The sequence below is a fragment of the Pundamilia nyererei genome, unplaced genomic scaffold (assembly GCF_000239375.1).
Source record: "Pundamilia nyererei isolate P.nyererei 1_Seehausen unplaced genomic scaffold, PunNye1.0 scaffold00006, whole genome shotgun sequence".
Lineage (NCBI taxonomy): Eukaryota > Metazoa > Chordata > Actinopteri > Cichliformes > Cichlidae > Pundamilia > Pundamilia nyererei.
The window spans coordinates 2,994,435-3,009,066 of record NW_005187407.1 but is presented as its reverse complement, the minus strand read 5'-3'; the positions used below and the strand labels follow the sequence as shown (position 1 = coordinate 3,009,066).

Below are 14,632 nucleotides of genomic sequence, written 5' to 3'. Positions count from 1 at the left end.
TCTTCTCTTCTCTTCTCTTCTCTTCTCTTCTCTTCTCTTCTCTTCTCTTCTCTTCTCTTCTCTTCTCTCATTTCCAGGAGACGAGTTCTACACAGAAATATAAAGGGATCCACTTTGGCAACATGACAGGGAGGAGATCTGAGGAGAAGGTGGATGTGGGACCAGCTCCAGGACAATATGACCCCGAACTGTGAGTATCACATCATTGCTAGAAACAGTCCCATGGACAGCTAATTAACAATCCAGGCATGTAACTTGAAAAGACACTTAAAAAGAACGATTGCCTTAAAAATAAAACTGCTATAAAGATTATTTGGTCTTCTTTTCAGGGTAATGTAGGTTGGAAAATATTTTAAATTCCCTAAAAAATAAAATGGTTGATATTTAAGTTTTCTGTAGGAACTCCTAAAGTTTGCAGTACCTATGGAGAGCCTTGCCAAACAACCATGTAGCATCATGTGCAGTTCTGAAATATTGATATTTAAATCGATTTGATGGCTAACCACCGGTGCATGGATTTGGAATTTATTTTCACAAATTCACATCTTGAAGCAAGGAGCTGAGAGGGTGGTTAGATAAGACTCTACCCTGCATGGGATCTCAGATGTTCACTGCTCTTGAACTCCTACCAAGATGTGTGCTGAATAGAGAGGCTGCTCTTCCAAAGTGAAATATTACTTTGATCCTATAGCTGGAGCATTACAGTTGACATTTTTCAAATACCATTTCTATTGATGGCCACAGAGTATGGCGCTTACTAAGCACTTCTACATGGGTGGGCACACACTCAGCTCAGCTATTCATAAAGGAATTGACTTAGAAGAAAAAGAAGAAGAAGAAGCCCTTATTTGTTACGTTTCCTTTGCAACATAGTGTAATTCTTTTGACTGTGCCTCACCGTTGTTAGACAGCTGGTGTCAGCGATGATATGGTACATCTTTATCAGAAAGGGTTAGCAGCCTTGCTAAAGGGTTCAGCAGGTTAATTTTAGTGGTGGCTGGGGCTGAAACTCTGACCTTCTGATCAAACAGAACCCAAACCATTCGAGCATCATTGTCCCTTGGCAGCAGAAGTAATAAAAAGGAAGGTGGTTTACTGGTGCAGGTAGACATTAAAACATCCACACAGCCATGTCTGTGGCACACATGTGACTACTGGAAATGTTTAAAAATAACAGTATATTCAGTCTTTGCTCCTGTTACAGTTATTACAGGCATTTCATCCTTATGAGCTCCTTTACTCTGGATTATAACTTTCCACTCTTCTCCCCTGCTTCCCACTTTCTTTGCTTTGCTGTTCTCTTTCTATTTATTTTTCCACTCCACATTTGTCTTTGCCACTCAGTCAGTATATTTTTTCCCCAATTCTCATTTTTTCTGTTCTATTTTGTATGCTTTTGAACACCTCCCCCTTTGTATATATTATACTTGTTTGCCTATGTTTTCTATTTTGAAAGACATTGTCATTGCCTCTTTTTCCTGTAGAGTCCCAGAAACACAGTACGAGAATGTGAACCTTCAAAAGGATCAGAGAGGTAGAGTTGAGCTTGCCATCCCTCGCTACCATGAACTTGTGTCCATGCAGGCAGAAAAGAAGGTGGGTTGGCATGACTTTGTATCCCTTTGATTCCATATATAAAGGTTTAAATCAATGATAAAAAAAAAGCTTTAGAGGGCATGAATCAAGGTTAAACTCTGAGCTCACAATCTGTATGGGAAAGGCTGATGCAGCCAAGGTGGCATTGATCACTACAGTAAATACAAGCCATATAATTTTTCCAATAAATGCATTAAAATGCTCACAAACACTGCCAACACAGTCAAGAGGTCTAGTTCAATGACTGGAATCAGCTGAGGTGACACCTAGCAAACACACAGCTCCCTCTGGTTGGCACCCATATGTCACATAGAGTGCTGATGCACATGATCTTGATTACTTTTATTTCTTAGTTCAGTTTAAACCTGTTTGTTATTAAAAAAGAAAGTGGGAATAAAGAGAAAAATTAGCCATAGAATCCAAAACAGTTTTTTGCATCAAGCAAGTAAAGTTTTAAACTGAGCATCTGGGGATTGACTTGATTTTGGAGCCAACTTTAAGTGACAGGAGATTCACATTCTAAGTAACCCAAATGATTATCCTAAAGAGTGGCCATTCTGGTCACAAGTGCTAATTAAAATGTCAGCAAAATCCAGCACCTTCCAGTGCTATCACGCTGTTAGCCTAGTGGTGAACGCAGTAGCAGACATCAAGCAGACACAGAACATTTACTGAGTCACGTCTCTATTTACTTGGTTAACGTCAGTGCGATATTCACTCTCCTTTCATCTTTGTTTTTGGTCTTTACAGGTTTTTTGTAAAGACATCAGCTAAACTGACTCTTTAGCTGATGACTACTCCACTATGTTCACGAACTGGTCCCTCAGTCTTTTAGTTTTTGGACATGTATCTGTCAGTTAGTTTATAGGATCATTTTGGCTAAGAGAAGTTTCTTGTTGCTGCCACAAAATGACTGATCAAAGTAAAGCTGAAAAATAAAGCTGTGGCTTGTGAAAACAGTGGGCAAAACACTAACACACAAATGCTCTACAGAGCTGACAGCAACTAACTTATGCAGTATCATGAACAAGTATTTCTCCCCTTCCACATCCAGTTCCACTTACATGTTACCTGGCCCTGTGTGAAAAAGTAATTGCCCCTAAACCTAATAACTGGTTGTGCCACCTTTGCTAGCAAGAACTGCAATCAAGCATTTGCAGCAACTGACAGTGATTTATTTCTCATCACTTTTGGAGGGCATGTTTAAGGTCATGCCAAATCATCGCAAATTTGAATTTAAGTCCAGACTTCTTTTTTTTTTTGGTTTATTGTCCAGCTGCATCTATCTATCTCAAGTGCTCTTGAGCTTCAAGGTAGAAACTGATGACTGGACATTTGATTTCAGGATTTTCTTGTAGAGAGCAGAACAGCTCCATCAACTATGGCAAGTCGTCCTGAAGCAGCAAAGCAGTCCTAGACCATGATGCAACCACCATCATGTTTGTCTGTTGGTACAATGTTCTTTTTGTGAAATGTTGCATTAGTTTTACACCAGATTTAACAGGACTCAGACCTTCCAGAGAGTTTGGCTTTTGTCTCATCAGTCCACAGAATATTTTCCTAATAGTCTCTGCAATCATCAGGATGTTTTTTGGCAAATGTGAGACGAAGCTTTGTGTTGTTTTTGGTCAGCAGTGGTGTTCTCCTTGGTTTAAAGTTTTCTCCATTTGTAGTTAGTTTTTCACATGGGGCGAGGTAGGTTTTTCACAGCACTGTAGTTATTTGAGCTATTGCTGTATGAATTATTAGCCAACATAGTACAATACAGCACAAGAATAATGTTGAATTATGCTTTTGTAAAACAAAGACTTGAATGTGTCCATTCAATTATTAAATAATCTTGCTCAGTTATGCTCAATAATAGACATTGAAGTCACTGGCTTAATTTTATTTGTGTTACTTATATATTTTATGATATTTTCTCATATTTGTTTCAGTAGTCTTACTCTAAAATCAGAAAAAATAACAAGACAGCAGAACCTGCTATTTTTAAGGCACTAACCAACCTTGGAACTAAAAAGACTGAGGAAAAACAAGCTTGAGCACACAAAGTGAGCTGTGCTACAAGCTGAGGCAGGAAACTTACTAACAGCACTGTCACACTATGTGTTTTTTTTTTCTTCCTGAGAATGCTACATGCTGACCACAAATAAATCTAATCACACTTAATTATAAAAATGATCTCTGTGTTATGGTCCTTTTGTAAGTACCATTTAATGTAAAGCCATCATAATCACATTATGATTGAAAAATGAGCACTGCCTCTGACCCCGCCTAATGAGTCCTCTAACCTTCTGTTTGAGCATGTCATGTTATTATTTAATTACACTAAAATACAATGTATATGGTAGTACCTTTCAACAACAGGCCTTTGATTAACAGGTAACTAACGTGTGATCTTTACATGGAGAACCGGGTAAATATGTTGGATTCCTAATGGATTTTTCTAAGCTGAAAGACAGTTCACTAGTTCATCTCATAGGGGGCAGTAAAACATAAGCTTTTACTACAGACTAATATATTGGAAGTGGATGAGTAGAGGGTAGTTATTCACCTGCATATGAACTTGACTGTGCTGGCAGAGTAATGGTCTGTGATGCCTTATTTTACCGATCGGTGGGTTAGAGAGGGCGAGGTGAAGGCTGGATTTCATGAAAAAAGGTAAATGCACCGTTTAGGTTTTTTTTGTTGTCATTTATGCTTTTCCCATTACTTGTTTTCCTTTTGTCTCTCACAGCCTCTTATTGCTGTTTTACTTCTCTTCACTTTTCTTTATCTATATTTAACCGTTAAACAGTTTGTTTAAACACGTACCTTCAATTTACCTGAAATTTCTCACTGACTTTACTGTCTGTGTCTTTTTTGTGTGTTCTATATGCTGTATTTGGACCCCCAACCATGTTGGTTGCACCTCCATCCGTCATCATTAGTATCTCACATGTCAACCCATATGTACTCCCACACATACATACACTGACCAGATGGGTCATTTCCCACAGTGGGGACACTCAGGACAAACACCTTTACTTCCTGGAGATCAGCAGACAGTCTGCCTCTAATGGCTCGGGGCTGCTGGTGTCCTATAGACTTTAAGAGTCTGTGTGCAGGATTTACCCATTAAATAGACATTCTGACATAGCTAGGGCAATATCTGAGCAAACCACTTTAAGATACCATTACAGTGTGCATCCCTGCAAACACAAGAAAAACAGATAAAGTTGTACCCGTGCAGTGTCTGATATAACCCTGGATATACAAATTACACTGTCAGTTCACCTTTAAAATGCTGTGAATATCATGTTAATGTTATCACGGGTGGTGATATTATGTTTGCAGCATGTGATATATTTAGAAACAGGGAAGCAGCACAGCTCCCAGGGGGGAAGAAGGAAGAATTCTTGGCAGGAAGTTTAACTTACAGGATTACCTACCTCTAAAACTGTAAATTGAGCCTATTGGGCATGCAATATATTCATTTAAATGCGTTTTAATTATAATATGTGTGTTGGGACAGAAAGGCATTGTTATCTTTGTAAAAAAAATTAAGAATGTCTATATACTGTATGGTTTGATTTAAAACTGTATCAACAAAGACACTATACAAAAGCTTAAAGTTCTGTTTAATTCAATTTTATGTAAATACAGCCAAATCACAACCACGGTCTCCTCAAAGTACTTTATGCTGTAAGGCAAAGACCCTAAAATAATAGAGAAGTTGTATAAAGTTGGCGTGGCTGTAGAGCAGGTCATCTACTAATCGGAAGGTTGATGGTTTTATCCCTGGCTACTCCAGACAGCATGGCAGATATCTTTGGGCAACCCTTGAGCTGCTCTCTGATGCATCCATCGGAGTGTGAAAGTTAGACAGAAAGCATTTAAGCTTAGGGGGGGAAAAGTGCTTGTATGAATGGGAGAATGAGGTCTGTTATATAAAGTGCTTTGAGTGCTCAGGTAGAATACAGTTTTTCTTGAACACTTGGCAATAACTTGCATGCAGAAACCTTTACACAGAGTTCCTTTCTCTCAAGTTACACATGTATTTTACTGGATTTGATTTTAACCAGCCAGCTTTGAAGACTCTTTTTGAGCACATATGCAAATGTATTTGCATATGCAATGATGAAATAAAAGCATTGTAAATCTCTTCAGAAAGTCTTTGCAAACCAAATTCTTATGAATGACAAAACAGGCACATATCTTCTTATCATTATTAAATGTGGAAAGAATGTTATAGGTATGTGCTGCAAATCAGTAAAACAGGTTTCCTAAGAAAATGGTGGCAGTCTTACTGTACGTGAAGCACACCGTGGCAAATTTGATTAAGAGGAAAGGAAATAAGAGGGCAATATAGTCATTGTTCATTAATAGACTCTGAGCTGTCCTATGGCATGGGGAAGGTCCAGAGGTTCACTGAGCTTCCCCCTCACAGTGCTAACAATGGCCAAAGAATTCTGTGATGTTTTACTGCAGAACTAGTTAAACCACCTGCAGCAGAGAAACCTTGTTGTTTTCCAACCGACAGAAAAATGCCCAGCTCTGTATCAGGCAGTGTGGAAATGTGCGTAGGTGTGATTGTAAGAAAGTGTCCAGGTTTTCTTAGCCTCTCACTGTCAGCCTCTCTGTGAGTGCTGTTTGCTGCTTTGCCAGATGCAATGATTGCTGCCTCAAAATTACGTAGTCTTCTTAAGTTGGCGTATGACATGACTATTACAGCTCGGTCACACAAAAGCACAAACACTGTGCACACTTAATGCTGATTGTTTTTTCTGCTCTGTTTCTTTACATAAATGACTTGATTGGAGAGCAGAGAAAGAAAAGGGCTTTTTCCTGTATGTATTCACAAGTTACTCATCATTAGCTGCATTTTTTTTCTCTGCTCTTTTTCCGTTCGATCTTCTTAATATTTCAGCCTCATCTCCTTGCCAGTGAGTGCTCATCATTCATAAGAGATACAGGAAAGTGCAATCTCAGAAACTCTGTCCTTGCATCCTATCCTCTGTTTCTTTCACTTCCTCAGCTTTTCTCCTGTTTTTCTTATTGACACAGCTACACGAAAGGTGATATTAGCAAATCATTTAAATGCATCCCGATAAATTTCACCTTTGATGTACTGTAAATTTCACTTTCTGTTTCCCAACAGGGAGTTCCTGGTCCAGGCCAGTATCACATCAGAAGTCAGTTTGAGAAACCTGTTGAGCCTGGCGGCCTGCCGAAATTCTCTTGTACCTTCCTCTCAAAAACTGAGGTACAGTCCAGACAGGTCTGTGGTAACCTATGTTGGTTTCAGGATAATATGGTATATTTCAGTTTTATGTATTGGTTTTTGTGTTGCTGTTGCATTGATTTTATGTCAGTTCATTTATTTGTATCTTACTGGGCAGTATTGCAATAACTTTGTAATCCCTCAGTCTTGTCTTAGTGTTTCTTTAGTGTTCTCCTCCTGTCTTCTTACACTCACCTTTATGTTCTGCCCTTAGGATCTTCCATGTTAGGTCTGCCATGGTTCTATGTTTGTTTGTTTTCATGCTCTGTGTCTCCTGCTCTCTCTCTCTATCTTATCCCAGTTATGTCTTGGGGTTTTGTCTCCCTTACCTGTTCCCATGTTCTTCTTGTGTTTCGTCCTTGTCTTCCTGCCTGTTGTGTTCTCTCGTGTTTGTTTATCCCTGTCCTAGTGTCAAGCTTGTGTGTCCTTGTCTGAGTCTTGCTGTGCATGCTACTTCCTGTTTTATTTTGTCAGTCCCTCATCTGATGTGCATGGTTTTTAGTTTTGCTTCCATTGTCTCGTTATGTGCAAATTTCTTCCTGCTGTGTTCCCATGTATTTCCACTTCTCTGATCATCCCACATTGTGTATATTGTCTCTGTTTTCCTTGGTCCTTTGTGAGAGCATCTGTTTACCTCTCATGTGTTTCTATGTTCCAAGGCTTCCAGGTTTCTAGTGTTTAATTTCCCAGTTTAGCTTTCTAGTTTAGTAATTTGTTTGGTTTTCTCACGTTTGTATTAGTTTTTGTCTATCAGCCTAAATAAACGGCTTGCCTTCACTTAGCTCCTGTGTCCATGCAACTGCATTTGGGTCCTCTCCTCTGGTCTGCACGATCTGACAGATTTAGATTAAATGCAAGAATGCTTCTATAATTTCTCTACTTTTAATTTTATGTAAAAATAAATCATTATTATTAACATCTATTAATTAAACCTCTGTTTGTATCAGAGTTATAACCCCCAGTAACTACTGTACTACAGTTAGGTATTTATGTAGTAGTTAGCTGTCTCCTAGCAACTGCAGCAAGTGTCTAGTTGACATGATATTGATTGTAAGATAGAATATGAATAAAGGGGTTGGTGACACACCTTTATATTTTATCATTTTCAAAGAGGAACTGTTACGGTCATTTTGCAAATCCATAAATTTATTCTTAGACTCCAAATCTTTATCTATTTTATACTGCGCCATAGTACAACCTCTCAGTTCATCCACTGTCTGAGACAACTCCCTCCTAATCTGAATTCTTTTCATGTAGTCAGTCCCATTATAAGCTATATATAGCACTAGACAGTACTACACCAGGTACAGTCCTAAAGTGTTTCTTCTTTTCTCAAACCAGTGGTCTCATAGCTCTGAGTCTGATGACAGGCTGAAATATATGATGGCTTGGACATAATCTACAGGAATCAAATATATTCAATTTACTGTACAATATCTCAAAGGAGATTGCTTTTTAATATGAAATACTTTCAGATCAGTTACAGATCCACAACACTGAGCCCTTCTTGGCTTGTTTAATTGATGTGCTGGGATGGGAGGGATTCTTCAGATAGGGGTGAAGATGAGTTTATTAAGAGGCTCAGAGGAGCGAAGATGAAGGACGTGAAAATGTGTAGTTTCACGTTTCAAGAATAGCTGTCTTCTCCTCCTCCGTGGCACTGGCCCACAGATCTAGTCCTGTGAAATTCTCAGACTGATTTCATTATCGCTCTGACACACGTGATAGTGCATGTTCTCACACATAATTACGAATTCAGATTGTGTGTATATTAGGTGCAGTCAGATTCAGATTCAAGTTGCTGCTGATATGCAAGCACAGTTGGGATATACACACACATGCATAAACACATTCCAAAAACTACCTTTATTAGATCTAAAACGTAAAAGTTTTACTGGTGAAAACGGCCAATGCTAGATTCTTGGATGTATTTTATGCATGTGTGTGCATGCATGGGTGTGTGTGTGTCACAGTTTGCTATGACCTAATTTCCTCGACCACATGCTGTGTTGGTGCATCGACCCTGTGATGTCGTCACTGACACCCACCAAGAAGCGTGTGTGTGCGTGCATGTGTCACAAGTCATCTTCAGTGAAGTACTGAGAGCGACAGTTTTCTTAGATCTTCGTCTCACTGTGAGTCCGGTTCCATCTGACACTGTTATCCTGTGGAGGGATGGAAAGGAAACGAGGAAAGGAGGGAGGGGTGAAAGAAGCAAGAGAGGCAAGGATAAAAGAGGAACAGTTGGAATCTTCCAGTTCTCATCTCTCCTCCCTTTGACTTCCCAATTTTCCAATATCAAAGCATCAATCTGACACATTGTGAAAACATGGATTTTATTTGGTCTCACTTTTCCAGTCGTCCAGTCCCTTTATTTATTTACTCGTTGTCTGATCGCTTGTAAGACCTTTCTGTGTGCTATACTTAATGCGTTTCTGTATTTGTCCCCATGTTTTTGTTTGGTTGTTTTTTTCTGCTTCTCCCCATACCCTCATTAAAAAAAAAATAAAAATACAACCTCATTTTTTGAATTTGATGGTAAATAATCACTAAGATGTGAAAATGAAAAGTTTTGGGACTCTGTACACAACAAACCAAAAGGTAGATGAAGAAAATATGTAAATTAAATTCATCCACCATCCTCTTCAAGGTGGTCTCTGCATACATACCTCTGGACGACTTCCCGTGATCCAACGTTTATGATAAGTATAATCAGTGGTTATGACACAGACAGCAAACAGCAGTCTTCAGCGAAGGAGTTCACAATCTTTAAGCCCTAAAGTGCCTCATGAGATCAGGAATGCAGACAGGAGATTGCCTGTCATTTTTCGACATTTATGAGGCTTTGCTCCATGAATTCATGTGAATTCAGATGTGTGACAACCTTGAAGGGTAGAACAGCTAAATTTAAATCAGGTGCCTTTTATTGGTTGAGCCACAAAACTTTTTGATCGCTCCTCATATAATCCACACATTTTAATAAAAATCACGGTCTGTGGATTGCGTGATTTTATTTATTTTTTATTTATAGATGATAATGCTTGAATAAGCATAGAGCCGTGAAGCTCTCACAAAATCCTAAAAGGAGCTTAGAAATGTTTCTGCAGCTGATGCTGTGCAGAGACAACCTGAGAACATAAAAAATGAATTTCATGTATGCGTCAGTATAGAGTGTTTAAGAAGACATCGCGTTTGTCATCTGATATTTGAATACAAATGGAAAATGGTAGCTAAGCTATGAAGATAACATTATCTAGCAGATGCTATTGTTTGTGATCTAAATGTGATTTAGTACAAACCGTGATGTTCCTTACTCCCTTAGTGTTGATGTGGCCTAGAAACAAAGCCTTGAGTTTAATGTGCAGCACACTGATAGTATTTAAAGTTGTGGTCAGAAATTTACATACACTCATCATGGGCATGTATATCATGGTAATTTCTGCCTTTTAAGGATTTCTTTTGAACTGTTGTTTTTCCTGTGTAATTGTACAGTATACATCTTTATTTATCTTACTCTGGCTGGATATGTGACCTCTCTTCTTGGTACAGTATTCTTAGGATTGAAAGACTTACCTTTACCCCATCAAACATTACTCTTGTCAGTGAGGCCAAATAGCTCAATCTGTCTCGTCTGACAATAAAACCTTCCTCCATTTGGCTCGTCCACGTGTGCAGTTGCAGCTTTCAGCTGAGGTTTTGATTTTTCTTTCTTTCTTCGTTGGCATCATCTTGGTCCACGGCAATCAAAAACTCACTTCACTGTGAACAGTGACACTGTTAATGACCAGTTAATGACCAACTTGAGCCTTATTGGTTTCTGAAATCTGCACCAATTTCTTTTTGTCTGTGGGTGACACACCTTGGGTCTTCTTCCAGACTCAAGGTGTGTCACCACTACAAATGGTGACACATTCGAACAACTTCTACTTACATATAGTTGTTAGGACTAATGATCGTAGTTAAATCTACAGTCTGCTTCTTAGATCTTCACTGATTTCCATTAACTTTTCCATTGCACTGAGTATTGGTCAGTCCAAGAGTGCTGTAGAACAAATCCTTTTTATGCTGTCAAAGACAAACTACCATTTGTAGTCAATCATGCTCACAAAGAGAAGTTAATAAGCCTTGGGCTTGTCAAGGTAAAATACAGCATCACCCAATTCTTGTTCTTTAACCTCCTAAGACCCGAACTTTTCCACGGCATGCATTTTTAATTTCACTTTTTGGGCTGATTGGGACCTGATCAATGTAAAAACAAAGAATTACTAGACATTTTTTTTTAACCTAATTTTTGTTTCTAAGAAAAATGAGAGCCACATATAAGGACATTCATTTAAAATTTCGATACAACAGTAGCAGTATAATGTCCTTATAAGTGGATATCAGGCCCTTGTAGATTAAAATTGAGTATTTTGGTCTAAATAACCCAAAATGTGATGTCCACATATGTGGAGGCCAGGTCCTAGGGGGTTAAACTCAAGAAAGAATGTCTTTAATGCTATACAATTATTTCTGTTCAAAGAACTCATTATCTCACTTTATTCATGTAAATTTGACTGTCTCTGCTGAGTGCTGAGTCAAGCTCTAGCCTATTAGCAATTTACACACTGGCAGCATGTGTGCTGAGTCTTTCTATTCTGAATTTGTGAAACAGCTCAGACTCAAAATAATCTCAGAATTTATCAGAAATTTTAGTTGTTCTCCTAGTTTTTGTCCTTTTTCTTCCGACCTACACAAACCCACATACACGTTATGTTCTTCAGACCTGACATTGAATGCTCAGTGGACTAACACACCATGTAAAAAACACTCACGTCACCCACCCTGTGTATGTGTAGACGTTTTGGCTAAGGTTATACATCTTGGCCTTTTTGTGCCACCATAGGATTCACTTTTTGTAGTCCACCTTCTTTCTGCTTAGTATAAACTGACATTAACAGTGTAACTTATAGCTGTTTGTTGCCAAATGGCACCAGTGAGAGCTCTTGTACTTGGGCTATAGTCTCACTTCTCTCCGTGTCTTCATTTTTCACTTTAACAGTCATTATAACATTCTGTCACTGAAATACTCAACAGTGCCAATGAACATTTTGGCTTTGAGTTTGAATTTCAAAAGAGTTGCTCTGGCATTTTTCATCATATGTGCTTAAAAATGGAACAACAGGAAGCAGAAAAAAAATCCAGCATCCATGTGAAGTGGTAACAAAGCTCAGCATGTCAGTTAAAGAGGGAAAATGTGCCTGTTAACAGGACTTTACTCAGAGCCAGTAAGCCAGAATCAGATTGACAGATGGTCACAAACCCCCGCTCTATAACTGCGTTTGAAAAAATAGTGTGGTTTGGCCCTGGGACAGCTCTTCTTGTCATTCTTGTTCTTCTCTTTTCAATCTCGAACCCAAAAAACTTCCCCACTGTGTCATTTTCAACTTTCGCTCAGTTTTTTTCTTCCATCTAAACATATTTTCTTCCTTTATTTTCCCTTCACGTTTTTTTACCTTAAAAAAAAAAGCTCAATAATTCAGCTGTGCATTACTAACACAATTCATTACCCCACAACTAATTTTCCATAGGCTGCATCTTGTTTAAATGCAAACTGTAAATCAATAATTGGCATGCCTCCAAATACATTATATTTAAGACCATTCTGTAGTTGAACATCAGTCATTTGAGGAATTGGCTGTGGTTTGTGTGGGGGTAGGCATTGTTAATATAGCCTCGCTGCCATTTGAAGGTATCAGGTGATTTGTATTCCTCTGCTGAATGGTTCCGTTGTGAGTTAAACTGACGCATAGTTCACCTTCAGTAATCTTGACTAAAAAGGCAACTTATCTGTTTTGGTTCTTTGGTTTCCTGTGTTGTTATAATAGACTATTAGAGAAACACCCTGGAAGTGAGGCTGCCATCAGCAAAATGTTCAAAGAACATTACATACCTGATTGTGTGAATCATTATCTTTGCATTGAAGATGCTGTTTCTCCATCTCATTTTCTATCCTGCCACTTAGTTCTCTCTGTATGCATTCTGCTCTCATTTTTTGTGTCATTGATTTCATTATCACTTTTGCTCTTTCTATTTTGCCTTTAGTGTTTTTTAGTTTTGTCAGAAGAGCTTTTCCACATGTAATTGGGATTTGAGATTTGAGGCAAAAAGGCAGGAAAGAACTATGGCTTTATGGATAGTGATTTGTGTTGTTGTCTGACTTTGTTACTGATTGAAATATCTCAATGAGTATTTGAATGAATTGTCATGAAATTTGTGTCCTTCTCATGATGAAATGCAATAACTTTACTTTCATTTATTACTCTGCTTATGCTATTGATATGTCATCTGCCCCACCTGTGTTTTTTATGTTAACCCTTTAAAGCCTGAACTATTAAATAATTGCCAGAAATTTATTTTTTAAATGAATTGTTTATTGAATCTTCTGACGAATTAAAATATAATTATTAAATATTAATTTGTATATATGAGTTTTAATTTGTATCTTACAGTATTTGCTACATCTGGAATTTTTAAAAATGTATTGTTCAGTTTATTTAGGTTTTAAGGGGAGAAACTTAATCACGCTGATGACTTAGGTTTATCAAATGTGGTACAGTAGTCGTTTAAACCAATCAAACTAGTGCTTGCAGATTAGCATCTCAAAGCCCTGCTGTGCTCCAACAAAATATCTACTGTATGTTAACCCCAGTTCAATCATTACACAATTTCCCCAACTCTCTTGATTTTTTTCAGCTGTGTATGTTTGCTCATACTTCTGCCAAAAAACGTCTTTATTAGGAACAAAGACTGTTGATATAAAAACAAACCCATATCACCATGGGAACTTCCTCCACCACTGCTTTTCATCCCAAATGACCTGGACAGAGATGAGGGCCCAGCTGACTCTGGTAAAGTAAAGCTTTGACTGATTGAAGCGGAGTCTGTGGATATTTGCAGCTGGATTTGTTACTGTGTTCCAGATGGACACCGAGGAGATGAAACTGTGTTGGTCTCTATTTGATTGATAGAAGAGGGCTGTTAAACATTGAATTGTGAAATTTCAGTGTGTGCTGGATACTTGACTTAAGACGCCTCACTTTGTGTTTCTTCCTTCACGCGTTCATCTGTGTCATTCTCTTTATTCTCTTTCCATTAGAGGTTTGGCCCTGTGAATGAAGTGTCGCCCCCTGTTGGTACATATAATGACCCGCGCTGTGCCCTGGAGCTGCTGAAGAGGACCTCAGGAATAAAGAAAAGTCCATTTGGTGTCACTGCACCTCGCTTCTCTTCTAACCACAGAAAAGGCACCACACCAGGTCAGTATGTGTTTTTGTTGTGTGTGCGTATGTCTGTGTGTACTTGAATGCACAGGCAGTGATTTTCCTCTGACCGGTAGAATGTAGTTTAGCAGATATCTAGTAATCAATTGTTGCTCCAAACTGTGGGTTTCTTGCTTTGCACAGATTTTGAAACATAGATCTTTCTCTTAGTTAATAGCTGAGGCTTTTCAGTTAATATTCATACCATGTCAAACATGACTTGCACTTGATTGCTGCCTTTTAATGTTAGAGGACAGTATTTATTAGCCTTTGATGCTTTTTTAAACAAGCCATGTTCTCTGAAAGATCAGAGTTTAACCTGACATGGCCATTATACTCAATTTAACAAGTAATAATTAAGAATAAGTACTACTTTGCAGCTTGTGTTAACATTTTGAAAAGAAATGAAAGTGACGTGACTTGTGTGTCTGTGTGTGTGTGTGTGTGTGTGTGTGTGTGTGTGTGTGTGTGT

The 14,632-nt window shown here is 38.3% G+C and overlaps 1 protein-coding gene across 2 annotated transcripts in view; it reads left to right on the top strand.

The window, feature by feature from the left end:
• stpg2 (sperm-tail PG-rich repeat containing 2) overlaps positions 1-14,632 on the top strand; it is a 56,554-nt gene that overhangs the window by 6,304 nt on the left and 35,618 nt on the right. The window contains exons 5-8 of one of the 2 annotated variants that reach the window (XM_013914331.1): positions 78-190; positions 1,485-1,596; positions 6,737-6,841; positions 13,998-14,157. In XM_013914331.1, the coding sequence (XP_013769785.1) occupies positions 78-190; positions 1,485-1,596; positions 6,737-6,841; positions 13,998-14,157 (490 nt within the window). Of the gene's footprint in view, positions 1-77; positions 191-1,484; positions 1,597-6,736; positions 6,857-13,997; positions 14,158-14,632 lie in introns of both variants that reach the window. The other variant, XM_013914330.1, reaches the window with a different exon arrangement.